The sequence below is a fragment of the Numida meleagris genome, chromosome 3, assembly GCF_002078875.1.
Source record: "Numida meleagris isolate 19003 breed g44 Domestic line chromosome 3, NumMel1.0, whole genome shotgun sequence".
NCBI classification, from domain to species: domain Eukaryota; kingdom Metazoa; phylum Chordata; class Aves; order Galliformes; family Numididae; genus Numida; species Numida meleagris.
This window is the reverse complement of record NC_034411.1, coordinates 97520061-97540565: the sequence shown is the minus strand read 5'-3', so window position 1 is coordinate 97540565 and position 20505 is coordinate 97520061. Positions and strand designations below refer to the sequence as shown.

General features: G+C 45.7%; 1 protein-coding gene across 2 annotated transcripts; it reads left to right on the top strand.

The window, feature by feature from the left end:
- Window positions 10544–18555, top strand: ODC1 (ornithine decarboxylase 1). Of its 2 annotated transcripts, none has more exons than XM_021390001.1 (11): window positions 10544–10706; window positions 12351–12496; window positions 12662–12835; window positions 12999–13171; window positions 13282–13416; window positions 13539–13620; window positions 13934–14017; window positions 15270–15432; window positions 15521–15633; window positions 15913–16127; window positions 18081–18555. In XM_021390001.1, the coding sequence occupies exons 2-11, from the start codon at window positions 12383–12385 to the stop codon at window positions 18220–18222; spliced, it is 1395 nt and encodes a 464-aa protein (XP_021245676.1). In that variant the 5' UTR covers window positions 10544–10706; window positions 12351–12382; the 3' UTR covers window positions 18223–18555. The 2 variants fall into 2 exon arrangements, with proteins under 2 accessions (XP_021245676.1, XP_021245677.1); XM_021390002.1 differs by lacking the exon at window positions 10544–10706 and adding an exon at window positions 10753–10898.

Here is a 20505-nt window from a genome sequence, read left to right as displayed (position 1 = left end):
GTCCTGGGGCACAGGGCGGGATGCAGCACAGGACAGCTGTCCCCAGGGGACAAGGAGACCCATATTTGGTAGGGGCAAGTGAGAGGAGAGTGGGAAGACTCAAACACAAGGAGTTCAGGAACAACTTTTGAGGACTGTCACTAGCAGTCTCTTCCCAGGTTTGTGTTTTCTTTCTCTCTCCCTCACCAACTCCTACGCACTGAGCTCCTTTCCTAATGTAGGCTCCCTGTTTCAGAAACTTGAGTGGTTTTGCCCTCACTTGACCTCAGGACAGAAAAGCAGCCCATGTCCCCATTGATTTTCTAATGCAGAAGATGCTGATGAAACTGCAGAGGAAATGTCTATTCTTCTGTGCTCCCTCCACCATCATTTTTACTTGTCTCCAGCTCCACACGTGGAGAAGGTGATAGCGGCTGTGTTAGTAACATTTTTGGAAAGCCTGGTGGTGCAGTGCTAATATGGCAAATCTTTGGAAAGCCTCATTCCAAAGTCTCTGCTGCCTCTTCAATGTCTTGCTATGGCTGGAGACGAGCCCATGCACATAAATTGAAACCTGGGTGAGGTTTAAGCTAGGACTCAGTGAGGAGGTCAGGGGATAATTAGAGTCTTAGTCTTGAAGGCGCTGACTTTTATGAGAGTTTCCCGGCAAAATTTAATCTCAGCACCCTTTCTGATACCTTCTGGCAGTGAGATAACAGAGATCACTGAGTATTATTGAGCCTGTTATACGTATAATAACCTTCATGTTTAGTTTATCCAGTGGTCTCCCTCTGTTTCCTGTTTCCTAAGAGGTTTCTGCCACGTGGTATTAGAGAAGGATAAGATCCTTCCTCATGGCACTCACCTTTAGTCATGTTTTCTCTCCAGCCACAACATTCATGATCACGTACAACATTAAGCCTCATTAGTGGAATCCATTGCTTGTAAGTGTCTCAAGATTTGGCAAAGTCATGGTTCTCCTTATAAGCTAATTCAGCCTAGCAACACCTGCTTTTAAAAAGCAGGGAGAAAAGATGGCTAAGATAGACTGTTAAAAAGGATTGGAAAGTGGAACCATTCTATAAGTGGCTATGAACCAATAACATTGTGACTCATTCCACCTGCTGCCATAGTGAGCCTGGGAGGCAGACAGTATCTGCAGGGGCAAAAAGGGATTTGATGATCTCATGGTGATGGGTCACAGATGGATGTTAAAATGACTGGACAGGGCTGCAGGCCTGAATACGGCTATGAATCACAGAATGTGACCACAGTAACGTGCTTTCTTGAAATAGCATCTCCTGCTCTCCTCAGGCAGTGCTTGGGTGGACCGCTGGTCTGACACTTCAGGTCCTTTTACGTGCCCTCATTCCCCAACTCCCTTCTGTCAGCTTGTGCTTAGTGTAAGATCTGCATGTGCATGGGAAGGAGGTGCAACACAAAGCAGAGCCCTCCCTAATTGATTCCGTGAGACCTTTGCAATCCCTACTGCTCTAAAAGGCCAGAGTCAAGTGCAAGCATCCTGCGCTGCGGAACGCAAATCTCATATTCAGCTCCAGCTCTCTACCAATGTAATAACAGTGTTCTCCGTAACTGCAAAGAGCTGCTTTCAAACATCTCTTTCTGAAAGAACCTCACTTGTGTATTTTCTCTACCACCTGGATATGTTGAATCCAGTGGAGTTTTGATTTCTCCAGGATTTGCAAGAGGTGTGTGTTAATCATTCTTTTCTTCTCTGTTTTGTTGTTGTTCCTGCTGCTGCTGTTGTTCGTTTATTTGCTTTCTGTGAGAAACACAGAAGAAAAGATGTAGGCCAAAATATAATTTTGCCAAGTATCTCAACTAAGCATACTCTGTTGATCATCCTTGTCATTATTTTTATTATGGCAGTATTTCATTTGGATTGTAAAATATCATAGGAACATCACAGCTGTCTCTATCCAAAATTATATATCAATAATAATAGCCTCTTACGAGTTTTTTTTTTTTTTTCATCTGTGAATGTCAGAAGCTCTTTAAAAAGGTCAGCACCATTATCCTCGTTTTATGGTTGGGGAAAAAAAAAGACAAAGGCCAAGCTGTTCCCTCTAATTGTAGGCATCTAGAATCCCTCTGACGTCAGTGAGGACAGTGAGAAAGGTACATGAAGCAGATCTGAACTGTTTTTTGGAAGAATCATATCCCCTTGGTGATTCCCACAGAGGATGTCCATCCAGGAGACTCCTGGTGCCTTGCTGTGGATTCAGTCAGTTGTGAATGAAGGATTGCTACCCCTTCATCGACAGAGCACAAAACACAGCCCCACCTCCCGATTCCCACTCTTCTGCTGTTCCCCCTCTTTTACTTTCTGGAATAATGATGACAGCACATTTCCACCATTAGCAGTGCTGCCAGGCTAGCATGGTTCTGTGCATAGATAAGATTTAATGCTCGGTTTGTGGCAGAGCAAATTTTGCTTGCCTGTGCATGATGTCATAGAAGATAAATCACAGAAACAAAAGTGTATTCATCGTACTCTTCAGCTCTGCTTTCCTAAATATCCAAACTGTATGTTTTACCTCCTCTGAGAAACTTGGCCTTCCAGGTCCCACTGCTGCATTGCGTCTGTCCATGACCTGGGATGTGACAGCTGGGATACATGGTGGAAGCAGAGCATTATTAGCATGTTCCTTTCACAGATCCACAGCATCCTGGGCCACAAAAAAGAAATTCAGGCAGCTGACAACCTGCTCTGCTTCCTGCACTGCACACCAGCCACCAGCCACTTCATGAACCTTCATGAAGCGTGACCATCGTTGGTAGTGGAAACGTCCTTGAATTCACCTCCTCCCATCTGAAAACAGTGCTAACATCACCAGTGTTTTCCTTATTGCCTTATTGCCCTTTGCCTTTCATGGTGGCAGCATTGTTGGCAGTGACTTCATCCACAGTACGAGCCAACCTGGTGTGGTGGCCTTTCCCAGGTACTTCTGGTACACCGTTCCCTCCCACAACCTCATGACAGTTCATGACACTTCTTCTGGAAGACACTGTCCTAAGCATATTTTAAATACTATGACTGTCACATAGGAAATAAACTTAGGAAACATGATGTTTAAAATAGAGGCGATAATGGAGTTATTCATCCAATGCTTGGAATCATAGAATGATAGAATGGTTTGGGTTGGAAGGGACCTTTAAGACCATCTGGTTCCAACCCCCTGCTGTAGGCAGGGACACCTCCTTCTAGACCAGGATGCTCAAAGCACCATCCAGCCTGACCTTGAATGCTTCCAGGGTGGGGGCATTCACAGCCTCACTGGGCAACCTGTGTCAGTGCCTCACCATCCTCACAATAAAGAATTTCTTCCTAATATCTAGTCTAAATCTACCCTCTTCCAGTTTAAAACCATTTCCCCTCATCCTGTCACTACCTGCCCTTACACAAAGTCCCTCCCCAGCTCTTCTGTAGGCCTCCTTCAGGTACTGGAAGGCCACTATTAGGTCTCCCTGGAGCCTTCTCTTCTCCAGGCTGAAAAGCCCCAGCTCTCTCAGTCTGTCCTTGCAGGGGAGGTGCTCCAGCCCTCTAATCATCTTTGTGACCCTCCTCTGGACCTGCTCCAACAACTCCATGTCCTTCTCATGCTGGGGGCTCCAGAACTGGATGCAGTACTCCAGGTGGGGTCTCATAAGAGCAGAGTAGAGGGGCAGAATCACCTCCCTCGACCTGCTGGTCACACTTGTCTTGATGCAACCCAGGATACAGTTGGCCTTCTGGGCTGCAAGTGCACATTTGAATTGTGTTGAATCTCTCATTGATACTCCCAAATCCTCCTCCTTGGGGCTGCTCTCAAGCCATTCTCCACCCAACCTGTATCTGTGCTTGAGATTGCCCCAACCCAGGTGCAGGACCTTGCACTTGGCCTTGTTGAACTTCATGATGTTGGCATGGGCCCACCTCTCAAGCCTGTCCAGGTCCTTATGGACAGCATCTCTTACCTCTGGCGTGTCAACTGCACCAAACAGCTTGGTGTCATCTGCAAACATGCTGAGGGTGCACTCGATCCCACTGTCCATGTTGCCTACAAAGATGTCAAATAACACCAGTCCCAGCACTGATCCCTGAGGAACGCCACTCGTCACCAGTCTCCACTTGGACATTGAGTCATTGACTGTAACTCTCTGAGTGCAACCATCCAGCCAATTCCTTACCCAGCGAGTGGTCCATCCATCAAATCCATTTTTCTCCAATTTAGTGACCAGCATGTAATGCGGGACAGTGTCAAACGCTTTGCACAAGTCCAGGTGGATGATGTCAGTTGCTCCTCCTTTATCAATTGCTGCTGTAACTCCATCATAAAAGGCCACCAAGTTTGTCAGGCATGACTTGCTCTTGGTGAAGCTATGTCGGTTACCATCACTCACCTCATCTTTATTTTCCATGTGCCTTAGTAGGGCCTTCAGTTGAACATGACAGTTATACTAATGTCAAGGTTAATATAAATGTAAATGTAGGCATGTGTGAAAAAAAGGAGTCTCTCTCTTGTATCTGCTTTGTATTTACGCACACAGAATGGCATCCAACCTACTAAATGCCCCCCACATTAGGACTTACTCTATGAAACCCATTAAAGTTGCAGCCAGCAATCCTGCTCTGGTCTCTTAGTAATAGTCAATAAATTACTCTCCTTAAGCTGAGTCCTTATTGTCCTGTAATGGTAACTGGTGATCTATCTCCCCGTCCTTCTCTCTTTTTTTCATACTATTTTCTCCCATGTCCTTTTTAAGGAGGAGGAGTGAGAAAGGCATGGAGGAGCTGAGCTACCTACCAGAGTGAAACCTCCACAATTGTGCAAGCAGGCATGAGAGCAGGGAAAGCAGGAATGAGAAAGCTTCTCCCTCAGGCTGAGAAATATCTCACTATACTGTTCTGTAGGTGTGCCCTCCAGTCACCAGGCTCTGTGGTTGAAGGAGTAACAGAAGATAAATCCAAGGTTTTGTCATACAACAGAAATCAATTCGACATATGTCATTCTCACACACGAAAGGACTCAATGAAACAACAGCAGCTAGATAACAGCCAGTACAGTTTAACAGGACAACCAAAGCTGCTTACACCATAATACTTTCCTACTGCTTGCTTCAATAGGTTGATACTCGTAGATTAAAACTCAGAGTATTTCTCCTTGGTTTCATCCTAAGGTGGAAGCTGTATTCAAAGCACTCAATAGAACAGTCTGCAGTGAAGACTGCTGCCGTTGTTGTACATGTGGATCCCTTCCAGATGTAAGCAGCACTGCCACACTGACCAAAAGGATTAGCAGAGAGTAATCCATGCATCTCATTTCTATTGTGTTTTTTTTTTCTGCCCACTTTTGTACGAAAGAGCCTGTGCATGTGCAAAGTTAAGTGGCTGCTGAAGGACTTGTTTAAAATTCAGTAAGACATGATTGTAGCACTGTTCCCATTCTGTTGGAACCAGCTGAAGAGTAAACGGCAATGTTACGGAATCGAGGTCTTCATTCCTCAGAAGCCCGAAAACTACTTCAGTCTTGCAGCATGCTTCTGCTCCCCCATGATAACAGCACTGTAACAACACTAATAGCAACGGGCCATGTTGTACCTGCTGCAAAGCTCTGAATGCAATGAACAAAAAGGCAGATGTTACCTACCCACGTAAGGACAAGGTCACCCACTTACAATCGGCTGAAGAAAACACATCAAGAGTTTGGCTACCGGCAGAGCACAATTACAGTGGAGCACTGGCATCAGATTGTATACTGCTGCAAAGCCAACAATACCAATCTTCTGTTGTCCTTAGTCATAAATAATTCATACCTGAACACCTCGGGTGGTTCAGGTCTGTCTGTGCCCCAGGACTTGCCTGCCTGGGAAACGCAGCCAATGCTTTCTTTCTACCACCCTCTTTCCTTTTTATTTTAGGCTTTGACAGCTTTCGTGAAAAGGATTTTTCTTTTTGTCTTCATCCAACGGTCTCTGTGCTGGGAGCAGAATTTCCCTGGCCCTCCATTTTGAATAAAATCTCCTTTTTTGTTAATAGTCAGTTCCTGCTGGATCTCCCGGATGACTTCATACCCAAGATGAACAATGTTTTCAGTGCTGCACATGCTATCTGCTGTATATACTAACCACCCTTGAAAAACACTCCAACCACCAGCTCATTAACAGAGATGTTACAAAACCTTTGTGAGTCATTTTTGGACTTTGCTTTATTTTTTTAAGCACGACTTTAAGCAAGTCACTCAAAGCTCACACTGTCCAAGCCAAGCAGCAGTGCGTGGTGGGACAAAGCTGCATCCCTGTAATGTGAATACCTGCTGTCCTGGTGCAGAACATCAACTTTGTCCCTTGCAGTGGGCTCTGAGTCACTGCCTCCAGTCTAGAGGCTGCTTCAAGCCTGCAGCTGATAAGCAGAGCAATAGGAACAGCCTTTGCTCTGCACCCATTTCTTCTGCGGGGGCTGGATGCTGATCAGGGCTGAGCCCAGGGCAAAGGCTCCACCAGCTCACTAAGAGTCCCTGGAGGGTGTACCACCCTAAAGACACCTGAGTCATAATCCCTTGTCCTCCTCCTTCCTCCTGGGAGTGGCAGCAATTTGCTATTGGCAGAAACCTGCAGGAACAGACTTCTAACCCCACTGCATGGCCAAGGGACGAGTCTCCACCCCGCTGTCCACCTACACCACCTGTGTCAGGAGGCTGGGAGCATGAAAGGCTCCTGCTTGCTTCTCCACACCCGGGCCCCGGGTCTGGGTAGCTCTGAGTAGCCAGAGATGTTTTTTCCTGGGCTAGTTTTATTTTTAGGTTTTTGGCAGGAATTGTTTCTTGGGGAAGAATGCATTCTCGCTCTCCATCCCTCATGCAAATGTACTGCCAGGCTTGAGCTCTCCCTGGAGGTGATCTTGGGATGCTGTGTCTGCTCACCTGGCTTCTTCCTCTATGTTAAGGAGTAGCTCCATGAGGGAGGTAATACATGTTTCTCAGTGATTTTATATTTGTAGCTAAAAGCAGCTCCTGGAGAGGTACCATTCTGTTTAGAAAAGCAGGCCACCTCCTGCACTCATCTAGCTCACTGATTTAATAACTAGCATTGCAGGTAATGAATAACCATTTACCACCTTGGAATCTCCATGCTGTCAAATTATGGAGAAGCGAGTGTCTATCCCAAATTCTGCATTTCCCTCCCCTCTGGACTGCTGGAGTATGTGCATTAGTTCATTCAGGGATATATTCTTGGTCTCCCCATTTAACCTACTTATCTTAAATTATCTTATCCTATTTGCCCCAGAATTTCTAAAAAGCTCCTACCCAAGGAGACAAGATCATGCTTGTGAAATTTTTGTATGTATTGGTTTAGTTTTGGCAAAGTTAGGAGGTAGTTAAAATGAGACTTACTTATAATGGAAAGCTAGCTGCTAGCGTCTCTCCATAATACATGTCTACCTTGCAGGAGAGTTGTGAGGATTAATTAATTTGTGTTTGTTAAGCACTTTGAGATCCTAAGATCAAAGGTTCTATAGAAATGCAAATTGTTATTATAATGATAACTTTCTAATATGAGCTCATGTGTTTTGCCTTAGAGGCACAGTCTCACCCTAAGTTGCGTAGTTATACACGTAAATCTTCAACCATTATGATGAAAATGTACCTCTGAGGCCCTTATCCTTCCTTCTGCTCTAACACTTTGTGCACAGAGCTCCCTTTCACTTCAGACAGGTCCCGTGCATGGGACAACCGCAACACTGAGCGTGTCTGCAAAACGAAAACACCATTGTGACCCTTCAGGCTTCGCATTGAGATAAATGAGTTCTGTCCTCAATCCATAAAGCTGCCGCTGCCAGGAGTTACATCCATCTTGCTAAGGAAAGGACTGAGCAAATCACCTAATTCTGAGTTCCAAGGGCTGAGCTTTGACCCTCCCCAGCATGGAATGCCATCCATCTGTCTCACTCACCAGCCACACTTGAAGGACAGACCAAAGGCAGAGCTGCTGGGCTGTGTGTGGCACTTTGCATCACAACATCTCTTCCCCCAGAGTAAAACAATCCTGGATTAAACTGCAATCATGACCCAAAATGTGGGGCTTTCAACTGGGAGGAGATGTTGTTTCACTGCCATGTGCAGTTAATGACACTGGGAAAGATGTAAAGTGCCTCTGTGGGCATTGTGTAGGTGAGGCTGCAATTCTTACATCTCCCTGAAGATGGACTGAAGGTAAGAAGCCAACACACCATCTCCTCAATCTTTTACCCCTTGATGTGTAGCCTCACAATGCTCCTGTTGTGAGAAAGCCTTTCCAGAAATGAAAGGTCTGACCAGATCCTGCATTATTCCCTCCCCCTGACATGGAAACCTTCAGAAGTTCTCATAGTTTGGGAAACTGCTGACTACAGCATATACCTCCTATTGTCTTAGAAGGGAATGGACATTGGTCAAGTTTAACACTTCCAGAATTTATAATCTTCTGAATTTTGTCCCTGCCTCTCTTTTCTTCCAAACAGTCTGACAGAGACTTGATGCATTATCCAGCATATCCCATTCTACACTTCACGTTATCGATTCCTCCTACAAGCAACGAGCTCCATATTCTGAGGGCTGTGCTGCAGAAGTGGCCATTCCCCCTCACTGGCCGGTACAAGCACCTGGCTGGGCACACAAAGTCCACCTGTCACCTCCATGGTTTTCTCTCCCAATTCCACAGAGCAGGCTGACATTCAAGGTAGTGCTCAAGCACTTATCAGAACTACTCTCATTCCTCCTGGCTCCCAATGAATTTTGCCATTGTCTTCAGTGACAGCAAGATGAGATGGGTCCATCAGAACACAAAGTACTTAGAAAGCCCATGTTGCCATGATACGTTGCCTATCAAATAGAGGCAGAATCCTTGTGTTATATGTAGCAAATACTGGAGCCGAGGCTCATGGCCTGGTCCTCTGGTGAGGGCTGAGATCATACTGAGGTCAACAGAGGTACTGCAGTACTGTCTGTTCCATGATGTGTGTGAGTGCTGGATTTTTTCATTGTTTCTAATCTCTAGTCTGTAAACATTAAGACTGCAAACACCTCAGACACAAAATATTTGCTATAATGTCAGAGTTATGTGCTTCGTATGTCTGTGGGTGACTCGTTTGGAGCCCACAGGGCTACCTCACCAAGGCAACTTGCGAAGCAGAACCATCAACACCTCTCCAGCTTTGCAAGGTTTTTGGTCACTCAACCTCGTTTGGCCTTGCCACTGCAAGGAGCTGTTACAGTTTGCTGCTCTGACTCAAAGCCCAGCCGCAGAGCATTTGCACCAGCCAAGGGTTAAGGAGCTGCATTCAGATGCCCAGGAAGTGTGTAATAAAAAAAGTGGCAAAATGAATTCTGGAAGGGTATTGTTTTCTCTCATGGCATTCTTCGAACGGCAGAGACAATTCATAGCAGGTCTGCACCTGACACAGGTGGAAATGGACACCGGTGGGGTTACTGCTATGCAGGGTACAGGACAAACACATGTAGAAGACAGCAGCTAGTGTGCTCTCCTGAGTCCTGTCCCCACACGGCAGCCAGAGCTCTGTGTGGGCAGCAGGCGAGGAAGGGAGCACCAGGGAGGGGAGCACCAGGAAGATGTGGCTCAGCCTCCTGACAACGCGTGCTTTTCCAGTGCCCTCTTCTGGAAAGCATCTTTGGCCCACGCAGCTGCTTCACATGAGGTGGATGTAGCCATGAAGGGAGCTGCAGGGGCACCGGGGCCCGCTCCTGGGTCTACAGTCACATCCAGGCCTGACCAGGACACCACGATCTGGACATCCCTCCTGCCCCTGGCCCTGACATGAGGGAGGCTGACGTGGCGGGTCCTCGCCATGACAGTGGCTGAGGAAGAAGGTCCACACTGTGACAGTGGCTGTGGGCAGCAGGTCCCCACCACGAGGGCGGCCAAGAGCAGGAGCACCGCGATAGTGGCTGTGGGAAGTGGGTCCCCACCACGAGAGCGGTGGTGAGGTCCCCACCATGAGGGTGGCTGAGGGCGGCAGGTCCCCACTTTCCCCCAGCGGCTGCCCTCCTGCTGGGGGGACACAGCCCCTCGCCTTCCCCTCTGGATGGCTTCCCGCTTTTCCACACCTCGGCAGAACTGCATCTGTGCAGCCCCGCCCGCAGGCCCCGCTGTGTCCTGGCTAGATGGCTGGGACATAGCAAACCCCTCAGTTTCACCTAAAGGTGAAGCGAGGCGGGGGACAGCAGCGTTCTGCGGACAGGCAGATGTGGCTCCCGCACGATTTGCTTTGCTGTGATGCACAGAAACTTCCCCAGCCTGCGCCGGAGTACTCGTGCCCCCTGCGAGCCCGCGTCCCCGCGGCGGCCTCTGCGCAGAGACCCGACGCGCTCAGCGCACCCGCGGTGGGAGGGGCGGGGCGGGGCGGGGCGGGGCGGTACGGGCGGTGGGCGGGGCCACCGCGAGCGTGCTCTCCGATGACGTCACAATAGCGCTGGCCGCGATCCCTGCCCGGTCCCAGCCGATCGGGGCTGGTTTGAGCTGGTGCGTCGCCATAGCGACGCCGGCTGCCCTATAAATAGGAGCGCCGCGGCGGTGGCGAAGCTTTGTCAGCCGCGGCGCCCGTTCCGCCCGCAGTCCCGCGCGGCCGCTCCCCTCCGGCGGCAGGGCGCCTCCCGGCCCTCTCCGCACCGCCCGGTTCCGAGGAGGCCGGGGCCAGGGCACCCGGAGGGCTCTGACGGCGGCCGCCCGAGGTGAGGAGAGGAGAGGGGAAGGGAGGGGAGCGGGGCGGAAGCCGGCCGGCGCGGAGCCACGTGTCTGCGGGGCCGCTGCCAACGGGCCGGGCGGGGAGCCGGCTGCCGCCGCCGGGCACGGGGCCTCCCTCCGCCTCCTTCCTCCCGGGGAATCCCCGGCTCGGGGCCACGTTGGCGGCGTGGCGGAGACAGGTGCGCGGCGGGCCCCGGGCGCGGAGCGGGGCCTGCGGGGGGTGAGCGGCGCCGCCGGGTCACGGAGCGCGGGGACCGCGGGCGTCACTCGGCCGCGGCCGGGCGCTGCGGGACGGAGCGCTCTGCGGGTCGGGCTGCCGGGTTTTCCTTCGTTAAAGCTTAGGCTCGGTCGAATCCCTAATCTGGTTTGTCTGATGAGTGAGAAACGGTCGAGTAATGCGAGGTAGACCCTGATAGCAGCAGTTCCGGTGACGCGTGTCTCTCGAAGCTGAGAGGTCGGTAATCACTAAGGCAAGTTGTTGAGGGGCTGAAGTGTAAGAGCGCACGCGGTGTGCGGAATGAGCTGTCTTAAAACATTGCTAACTTAAAAAAAAAAAAAAAAAAAAAGCTGTAAAATGTAACGTGCTTTTGTAAATGGCGAGCAGTCGTGTATCTAAGGGTTACTGAATAACTTAGAGCTGAGAAAATCTTCGGTCTAATCTGCGTGACTAGATAAAGTGGAAAAAGTGCTGAGGGAAGGCCGAGGGCTGGATGGGGTTACATGAAACCGTATCTTCCCTATGACTCACTTGCAACCTTGCAGTGCTGAGGTCTTTAAAAAGCAGCGCACACAGTCTGCTTCAGTTCATGGTTTGAGCAGGCTGCCTCTCTCTGTTTGGCTCCCGGGTTAGAGTGACCTCTGTAACTTGCCCTGGACTCAGGTTTTGGGTGCTTTTGTTTTTTGGTTCTGGTTCTCAGGGTCAGCCTTCTAGTTGGCTTTGGAGATCTGTTATAAAGTGTTATTTGGAATTAGTCACAAGATTTAATGTATGCATACATACCACAGTCAGGAACTGTTGTTGTAGTGTGTATGTGCTGCTCCTGACAGCTAAAGTTTTCTTCTTGTGTAACATGGAGGCTGTGCACAGAACAGGGAAGCCCTAACCACTGATAGAGCCAGATATTCCATCTTATTTGAATTACTGAGAGCTGTTACTGCTCAGAGGCAATGTGCTCTGATTGTGTCAGTGACAACGTGTCAACTTTTCTCCCAGGAGCTGGTGAGCTAGCATAGTGCTTAAGAAAAGGGGTAATTGTGTTGACACCAGCACTAGCCGTAACTAACAGTAACTCCAGTGTGGAGGCAAAGGAAAAGATGGTGGAAAATTCATGGACTCAACTAGTAAATAGATAGGATTTTTGATGGATTCAGTGTGTCATTCACTTGCTGAACAGAAAATAACTTGCCCTCAATCTGGTGAGGCTACTTTATAGTGTGTCTTGTTGGTTCTGATTAAACCTAATGTGTCACTTGTTTAATAAAGGTTGTCAGTAACCACTATAGGAATCATAACTATCAATTATATGACCACCATGTAATGACTGCATGAATTTGAAACACTGAATGTGAACCGTATGACTTCAAATGAAATAACATTTGTTTGTGGTTTTCTTTTTTTTTTTAATCAACAGCTTGCATTCAAGTCCTTCCACATAAACCTGAAATGTCAGGAATCATGGGTAGCTTCAGCAAAGAACAACTTGAATTCACCTTCCTTGATGAGGGCTTTACTGCCAAGGATATCCTTGACCAAAAAATAAATGAAGTGTCATCTTCTGTAAGTATGGCGATAAAATGATTGCATTTCATGTCACTGCAAGTTTATAAACTAATGGAACAACTTGCCTCTGTGATTTTCTGCAAGGCAACCCTCTCCTCAAATGCTGACCAAACTTATTCTGTTATCTCTGGTTTGTAACTTCAATATGTGTGTTTGCTCTAGGATGATAAAGATGCCTTCTATGTTGCTGACCTCGGGGATATTGTGAAGAAGCACGTGCGGTGGCATAAAGCCCTTCCTCGAGTAACCCCCTTCTACGCTGTCAAATGCAATGACAGTGAAGCTGTAGTGAAGACTCTTGCTGTTCTTGGTGCAGGATTTGATTGTGCCAGTAAGGTAAGACCTTGTCTGTGTTCTGGTCTGTGATGTTGGTATATGCTCAGCTGGGAAGTGTTTGTATACAGTTAAGCATAAAAGTACGCACTGTTGCTTTTGTTCTGATTAATTTGGTCGTTCATCTGGAAATAATAAAATCCTTAATGTAACCTGTTCTCTCTAGACGGAAATACAGCTGGTTCAGAGTGTTGGTGTACCTCCTGAGCGAATTATATATGCAAATCCCTGCAAACAACTATCTCAAATCAAACATGCTGCTAGCAGTGGTGTACAGATGATGACATTTGATAGTGAAGTAGAACTAATGAAAATTGCAAGGGCCCATCCAAAAGCCAAGTAAGTTATCCTAGTTGTTTTATAACTCTTGCATCATTATCTCATTCTAAAATCATACCTTTCTGATAGTGATGTCTTATGCTAGAACTTGGTTTCTTCCCTATTTCCAGGTTAGTGTTGCGTATCACAACTGATGACTCCAAAGCAGTTTGTCGTCTCAGTGTTAAATTCGGAGCTACTCTTAAGACAAGCAGGCTTCTTCTGGAGCGTGCGAAAGAGCTGGACCTTGCCATTGTTGGAGTTAGGTGAGTTCAATTTCTAAATGCAGCCATACGATGTAAGATTTAAGTGATGTAGCTGGCAATAGGTATGCCTTTGTGTATGGTGACTTACTGAAGACCATCTGATATTTTGTATCTCTTCCTAGTTTCCATGTTGGAAGTGGATGTACAGACCCAGAGACCTTTGTGCAGGCTATTTCCGATGCCCGCTGTGTGTTTGATATGGGAGTAAGTAGTAGAATTCTATGTAATCTGGAACTACTGTTTAACCGTTGTGGCAAAGCTGAATCAATTGTAAAACTGTTACGGGGTTAAAAGTTGAAGTCGCTCATTTCATGTTAGTGTTTTTGAGGTCTTAGTGGCTCACTTTAGCAATTTTGCAGTAAAATCAGCAGCTCAAACTGAGATGACTATTACAAGAACACAGTGAATTAGCTCTGTTCTCAAATCTTAATAGAATGGCTTGTTGATTTATTTGTTTTTAAATAAAATGATAAACTAAAAGCTTTTCTTAATGCTATTCCACTTAATTTCACTTCAGGCTGAACTTGGCTTCAATATGTATCTGCTTGACATTGGTGGTGGCTTCCCCGGCTCTGAAGACGTCAAGCTTAAATTTGAAGAGGTATAACTTTGCTAAGAACTTCCTGGGTTGTGGAGTCTTTCTGGACATTGAACTGTATTGAAATCTAACTCTTCTCGTGGCATAGACACATTCATAAGGGAAAGTCTGGTCAGAAATGGAATTTAGAAGAAAAGAGGAGACTGTATTTGGAAACTGAGAATCAGTCTGTCTCACAAGATAGAGCTAAATGAGTGCATAAACGTGCAGGGATATCAAACTTGCGAAACAGGTTTTAATTGCAGACTTGATTTTCACTGGCATTAACTTCTTTCAGTTGATTATCTACTTGAGGTGTTCTGAATTGGTGCTGCTCCCACATAAGATGAGAAAACCCTGAATCCATACAGTGTTTCTGAGTGGCTTTGAGCAGTGGTGTAGCAAACAGATCAGTATCTAATCTGGTGTATAACTAGTATTTGAGTGTGTGGGTTTTTGTTTGATCACTTCTCTAGTCTGCTTTCATAGAAATACCTACTTTCAGAAGAGAAGATGGCTTAGTGTTAAGAGGACTTTAACACAGAGCAGTGTTGTCAGAACACCTACCAGTCTAAAGTGATGTTAAATGATGTTATGTATTTACACAAGGAGACATCAAATAAGTCCCACAGAGTGAATTATCTGCTAATAATATGGGCTAATGTTGTCTCACTCGTTATACCTGTTAATGAAAGCCAGCTTTTCCTAGTGTAGTACTGGCTTTATATGAAAGATCAAGAGCAAATGATGCTGTGAGTGGGCTCCATGGCATGAGGCAGTCATGCAGCAGTTAGAGGCAGCTTAATCACTGATAACTTGGCAGTAGCTGTGAAGGCAACGATTTCCAGTATGATGACAAAGATTTCTGTAGTCTTAAAATCCTTTGAGATGACTTCTCTAGGATGCAGTAAAGTGGAGGATGTTGTGTAATTATCAGAATTAGAAGCAGACCAGAAATTGGAAGTTGAAGGGTGTTGACACTTGGGGCACTAATGCTGGTTTAATGAGTCTGGGGGGGGGTGACTTCACTTAGACCGAAGTGACCAAACAGTTCATGTTTCAATTTTTAAGCTGCAAGTGTCTGCTTTTATTGTCTTACACTTTGAAAATATAACAAAGACAAAGATATAGTAAGGCACTTGTCTATTCTAATCCGTGTGTTTGACTAGTATGTTGCTGTGAACATGGAGGGGATGACATGCATGTCGGGATGAAGTCAAAGAGCATCTGGGTAGCTGCTGAAGTACTAATATTTGCGACTGGTGTTCCTTCCTAGATCACAAGCGTAATCAACCCAGCACTGGATAAATATTTTCCTTTGGATTCTGAAGTAACTATTATTGCAGAGCCAGGAAGATACTATGTTGCATCAGCATTCACACTGGCAGTCAATATCATTGCCAAAAAAATTGTATTAAAGGAGCAAACAGGTTCTGATGGTATGTAAATCCAGACTTGGTCTTCCCCCTAGCCTAACTGTATGTTTCTTTCCAAGCACTCTCTTACTGGTGTCTCTGCTTCTTCCAGATGAAGATGATGTGAATGACAAAACACTTATGTATTATGTGAATGATGGCGTCTATGGATCGTTCAATTGCATCTTGTATGATCATGCACACGTTAAACCAGTTCTGCAAAAGGTATGGCAGTTCACAAGTATTGCACGTTAGTAGTTTGACTGAAGACAAATCTTCCTCATAGAGGTCACTTGTGCTCGCTGCTCCCTCTGCTTAGCCAGAATCTGACATTAAACTTAGGAGGCGTGCAGTGGAACTTAATTCAGAGCCAAGGGTGCAGCAGGACCCGCAATCAGTTCTTCCTCCTCATAGGGAAGAGGCAGAGTGCTGTGCATGCATCAATCCAGATGCTGCTTCTGGAAGCTGTTTCGGTTGTCAAACTAATCAGACTCTTCTCTTTAGCGGCCTAAACCAGATGACAGCTGCTACTCCTGCAGCATATGGGGACCAACGTGTGATGGCCTAGATCGTATTGTTGAGCGTTGTAACATGCCAGAGTTACAAGTTGGTGACTGGATCCTGTTTGAAAACATGGGTGCCTATACTGTTGCAGCAGCTTCTACTTTCAACGGATTCCAGAGGCCAACAATACATTATGTGATGTCAAGACCAGCATGGTTAGTAATTTAAATATGGTAATAACTTGATCCATCAAGTGCTTTCATTACAGAAACTGTAGTGAATAGCTTGTCAGTTTTGATTGTTCTGTATCAAACAGTGCCATGGCTGCGTTGCTGTATTGTCTGGAAAACCACATTTTTATGTGAAAACAATGCCTCTGAAAGTTGTTGCATGGTTTTAGAACAGTCATAACACTACCAATTACTTCTTGCTCTAATATACTTATCTCTAGGAGAAGTGCTTTTAAAGAGAAAATGCTAGGAGTCCTTTCACTGACCTGGATTTCTAGCTTGTCTTTCAGTCTTGCACAACGTAAAATAGTTTCAGATTCTTTACAGTTAGCTTTTCTGACCAGTGATCCGAGGCAAATCCATCACCATTTTGATATTATACTGTATTGTAAACTGATAGCCTACTAAATCCTGACTGTAAGGGGTAGGAATATAAAGGAACAGTTCTTAACTTAATTGTGCAGCTTCACAATATGTTCTGTTTGAGAGCTGTTTGTGGGCGTAAGTTGAGCTCCAGACTGTTGCTTACTGCAGTCTGTTGGATCTCCACAGGAAGCCTTTAAATAGATGAGGAAAGCAAGGTTACTTCTTAAATACCAGAATACTGCAAAATTGCACCTTTAAACAGTAGTTAAAGTACTGTGGATGTCTTTCTCTGCAAAGCAGGTTAATGGACTTCTATAAAAGTGGATTCTTATGTAAGAGGAAGTCCTTATCTCTACTGAAGTGTGCCTGTAAAAGTGGTAAAAAGTATTTGGGCAGCAGTATTAGCATGATTAACTAGGTTCAAGTTGTTCTGAGACTTGCTGTAAACGCATCTGGGAGAGTTCTAGCTGCAAAAGAGGATGTTTTCTCCATTCTTTCACTAGCCTTGCCTCCAATAAACAAGCTTTGCATTGTTGTTTGGCTTTTTTCCTCCCCTTTAGTGATACTTCCAGTTAACTGAAGCATTCCCCAAGTCATGTGAAGCTTTAGGCTTCCCATAAGACTCCAGACTTGTCTGAAACTAAATGTGCCTCTGCAGAAGTGTTAATTGGCTTTGTCACTATAGACAGCACTGGACTTCTGTTAAAGATGTAATATTTGAGCTGAGGCATACTGAACTTAAATAAGCCAGCATAACTGTTGTCCAAAGCTACAGTTCTTTCCACCCCTTCTTAGCGTTCTGTTCTTTATGACAAGGAAATTCTGCTGTCATATGCTAACCCTTACCTGAAGGGGGTATAAATTAGTGAGGTTATGCTGCATGTCTTCTCAGCGCAGACAAAAGCATTTTGATATGAATTTACATACATAGAGCCATAAATACAGCTGCACACCTAACTGTGAAATGTGTAAGAGGCTATGAGTAAATGATAAGAGTGCATATCATGTGGGCAACCCTGTGGTAAGCACAACTTCATTGTGTGCAGTGTAAGATAAGTAGCCAAAAACTAGTTAACTGAAGTTACTCTGTTCTGAGCTTGTTTTGGTACAGTGTCTAAGGATGATGGGAGTTATGGTTTACCCATGCCTTAAATTCCTACTGTTACTTCCACTCCCTTACATTCCTACTGTTATCCTCACTGGAAATTCAAGATATCTGAGAATGTGATGGCATGGGAAAGGGGCGATGACTTTCCTTCTGGAATGACCTCTAAGTCATGAAACCTGTAGTATAAAAATGGAGGTCATGAGATATATATCTCTGGTAACAGATCCTACTTGGAAACGGTGAAACAGCTTAATATTGGCTTTTGCTCTAAGGACTGTGCAGCGGCAGATGACATGCACAGACTCTGTTCTGCTTTGGTGTTTTGTTCTAGTAATACTGTCTGGATTATAAAGCATGGATTTCATGTTCTGGTAGCTACGTAGCAGTAAGCAAACTATTTCATGCATCTTTTCTAGGATATTGTGGTGAAATACTCTTTTGACTGTTGCTGTTTTTCTTTCTAGGCAACTAATGCAACAGATAAAGGAGCAGGAGTTCCTAGCTGAAGTGGAGGAGCAGGATGTTGCCAGTCTGCCCCTCTCCTGTGCCTGTGAAAGTGGAATTGAGTATCCAGCAACTTGTGCTTCAGCTAGTATTAATGTATAAATAATAAATTACTTAGTAACTAACTGCAAGTTTAGTCATTGAATTTAGGGCATTTGGGGGACCATTAACTTAATTCTTGCTAGAATTTTTAAGTGTTTTTTAAAAGTTTAGGTTTGGCATAAATGCGACAAAAAATGACTAGGAGATGGGTCACATTTATCTGTGTTCCTATGGAAACTATTTGAATATTGTTTTATATGGATTTTTATTCACTTTTCACATGCTACTAAAGACTGACCCTCACCTGTCAAACAAGTATTTGTAGCTTGTGGATGGCAGAATGGGCTAAGCTTAGTGTTCTGTGACCTACCTGTTTTAAAATAAAAGTATATTGAAATAACTGGTCCTGTGCTGGTTGATCTGTAGCAAATTCACCTGTTGTGGAGAGCTCTTTCAAAGCATATGAGCCATTTCTTCAACCCTTATCATTACTGAACTACTGAAGTGGTGTAGGGAAGCAGCCTGTCTGCGTTTGTGATTAGGAAAAGTTTTGACAGCTGCAGTAGTATAAGTTCCCATGGGATTGCATGTCTTTCAACAAGGCTAACATTGCACTATGCAAAGTCAAATATGCAAATTTTATTTCCAGTCTACAACTACTGTAAGCTGCTGGCTATTTAAACATATGAGGTTATTAATGAAAATCTGACACAGGCTCTATGGCTGACGTTGACAATTGCTTGTTCCGCACAACGTGCATATAGAAGGGTTAAAATATGTAAGGAGAAAAGCGGCTGAAACTACGTGGCTGTCCACAGAGCAAGGTGGTATCTGACCCATGTTTTAGAGTGTTGTTAAAAATGGTGAATAGATGAGATACGGCCATTACGCATGTGATACCATCAAAGCTTTTACTCAGCCTTATGAAAATATTGAACTAAAGTTTTTAGAGTAAATGTGACAACTAAGTAAGCAGTAGGAGCTGAGGCCAGGAGTTTGCTCTTTCTGGAGTAGTGTTCTGACCTTCAGCTGACCTGGTGCTAGGTTATTGCCACTTGCTGGGCTGAAATAGCTTAGGTTAGAAACACTTTGCTACAGGTCTCACCTGTGCTCAGTTTGCTTGACAGTCTTGCACTGTAGGCATACCGTAGTAAGCCTCTGTACTGTACAGGGAAGTAAGTATGTCAGTCTTTTAAGTTAGCTTAAATCCAAGAGGTCATCCAAGGGGTTATGCTGCTACTAAAGCAGCTGTGTAAAACAACGTTTAACCTTCATCCTCTGCTTTCAGTGGAGCCTCAGCTCTCCTGCAGCTGCATGAGCTGGGTAAACAGAGGCTATGATTACACATTCCTGATTCTCCTGAAGCAGCAAAGTGCTGCTTTTTCAAGTTCCTTCACTCCTAGTTTCAAGCTTGGAACTGAAACAGCGCTTGCCTTTGTTCTCCCATATGCAGTAACCAGCTGTTAGGCTGCTGGACCGCCTTGCTGCAAACTGCAGTAATGTGCACATGGTGGAGTGATAACCTACGCCTCGTGTCAAACTCCCTGCAATCAAACCAGGGTTTTGCTCATTGCTTCTACAGATTAATAGGAACTTGATGGTTCTTAATATGAAAGCAAAAGTGATGAATGGCAACCAAAACATCGTACTGTACCAATTTCACAACTAAATGCTCCTCTATGACAACTAAGTGTGTCTGAACCGTGAAGAAAAAAATGAGCAGGTATACAGAGGTACTCCTAGGAGGTTCTGCAGGTGGCTGAAGGAGATGTAGGCGAGCCTGTCAGTGTGGGGATGGATGGTCGGGCCAGAAAGGGGCGCAGCTGCCATGGGACTCTGGGTGGCAACATCTGCACAGCAGCTGGTGCCAGGGTCTGTTCTGCCATTGTGGGCAGCCACTGCCATCCAGCTTCCCCTGCTCCCTGCCAGGGGAGGCCGTTTGCAGCAGGTAGCGTCAGCACAGTAGGGTGTGGGAGCTAATAATACGCCGCCTGAGAGGAATTTGGCAGGCTGCCGATGAGTTTCTTGATCTGCAGCTAACTCAGTGGGTTGTTCCAGCACTACCAATGCCTTCTGTCTCAAAATTCCATCTGCTTCTCTCTGCTGGAAGCCAGGACAGTGGCAACATGCTGAGCATTATGATGAACTTAGAAACGTTCCCCGGAGGAGATACAGCTGACATCAGCTCCTCCTCACCGTCCTTTTTTACAGCAGGTACTGCACAGCCTCAGCTCGTGCTCTGTTAGACATGTCTGAGGAGAACACCTAGTGTTTAAAGGGAGCTGCCAGCCTTCCTGTGCAGCTTTCGTGTGAAAACCAATGGGTTTTGCTGATGGCTAGCAC

Excerpts from the sequence above, each read along its gene's own strand:
- ODC1 (XM_021390001.1), top strand. The coding sequence starts at position 12,383 with ATGTCAGGAATCATGGGTAGCTTCAGCAAAGAACAACTTGAATTCACC. Across the intron at positions 13,417-13,538 it reads CTTGCCATTGTTGGAGTTAG|TTTCCATGTTGGAAGTGGAT; the intron begins GTGAGTTCAATT and ends ATCTCTTCCTAG. Across the intron at positions 15,433-15,520 it reads GGAGCAAACAGGTTCTGATG|ATGAAGATGATGTGAATGAC; the intron begins GTATGTAAATCC and ends TGCTTCTTCCAG.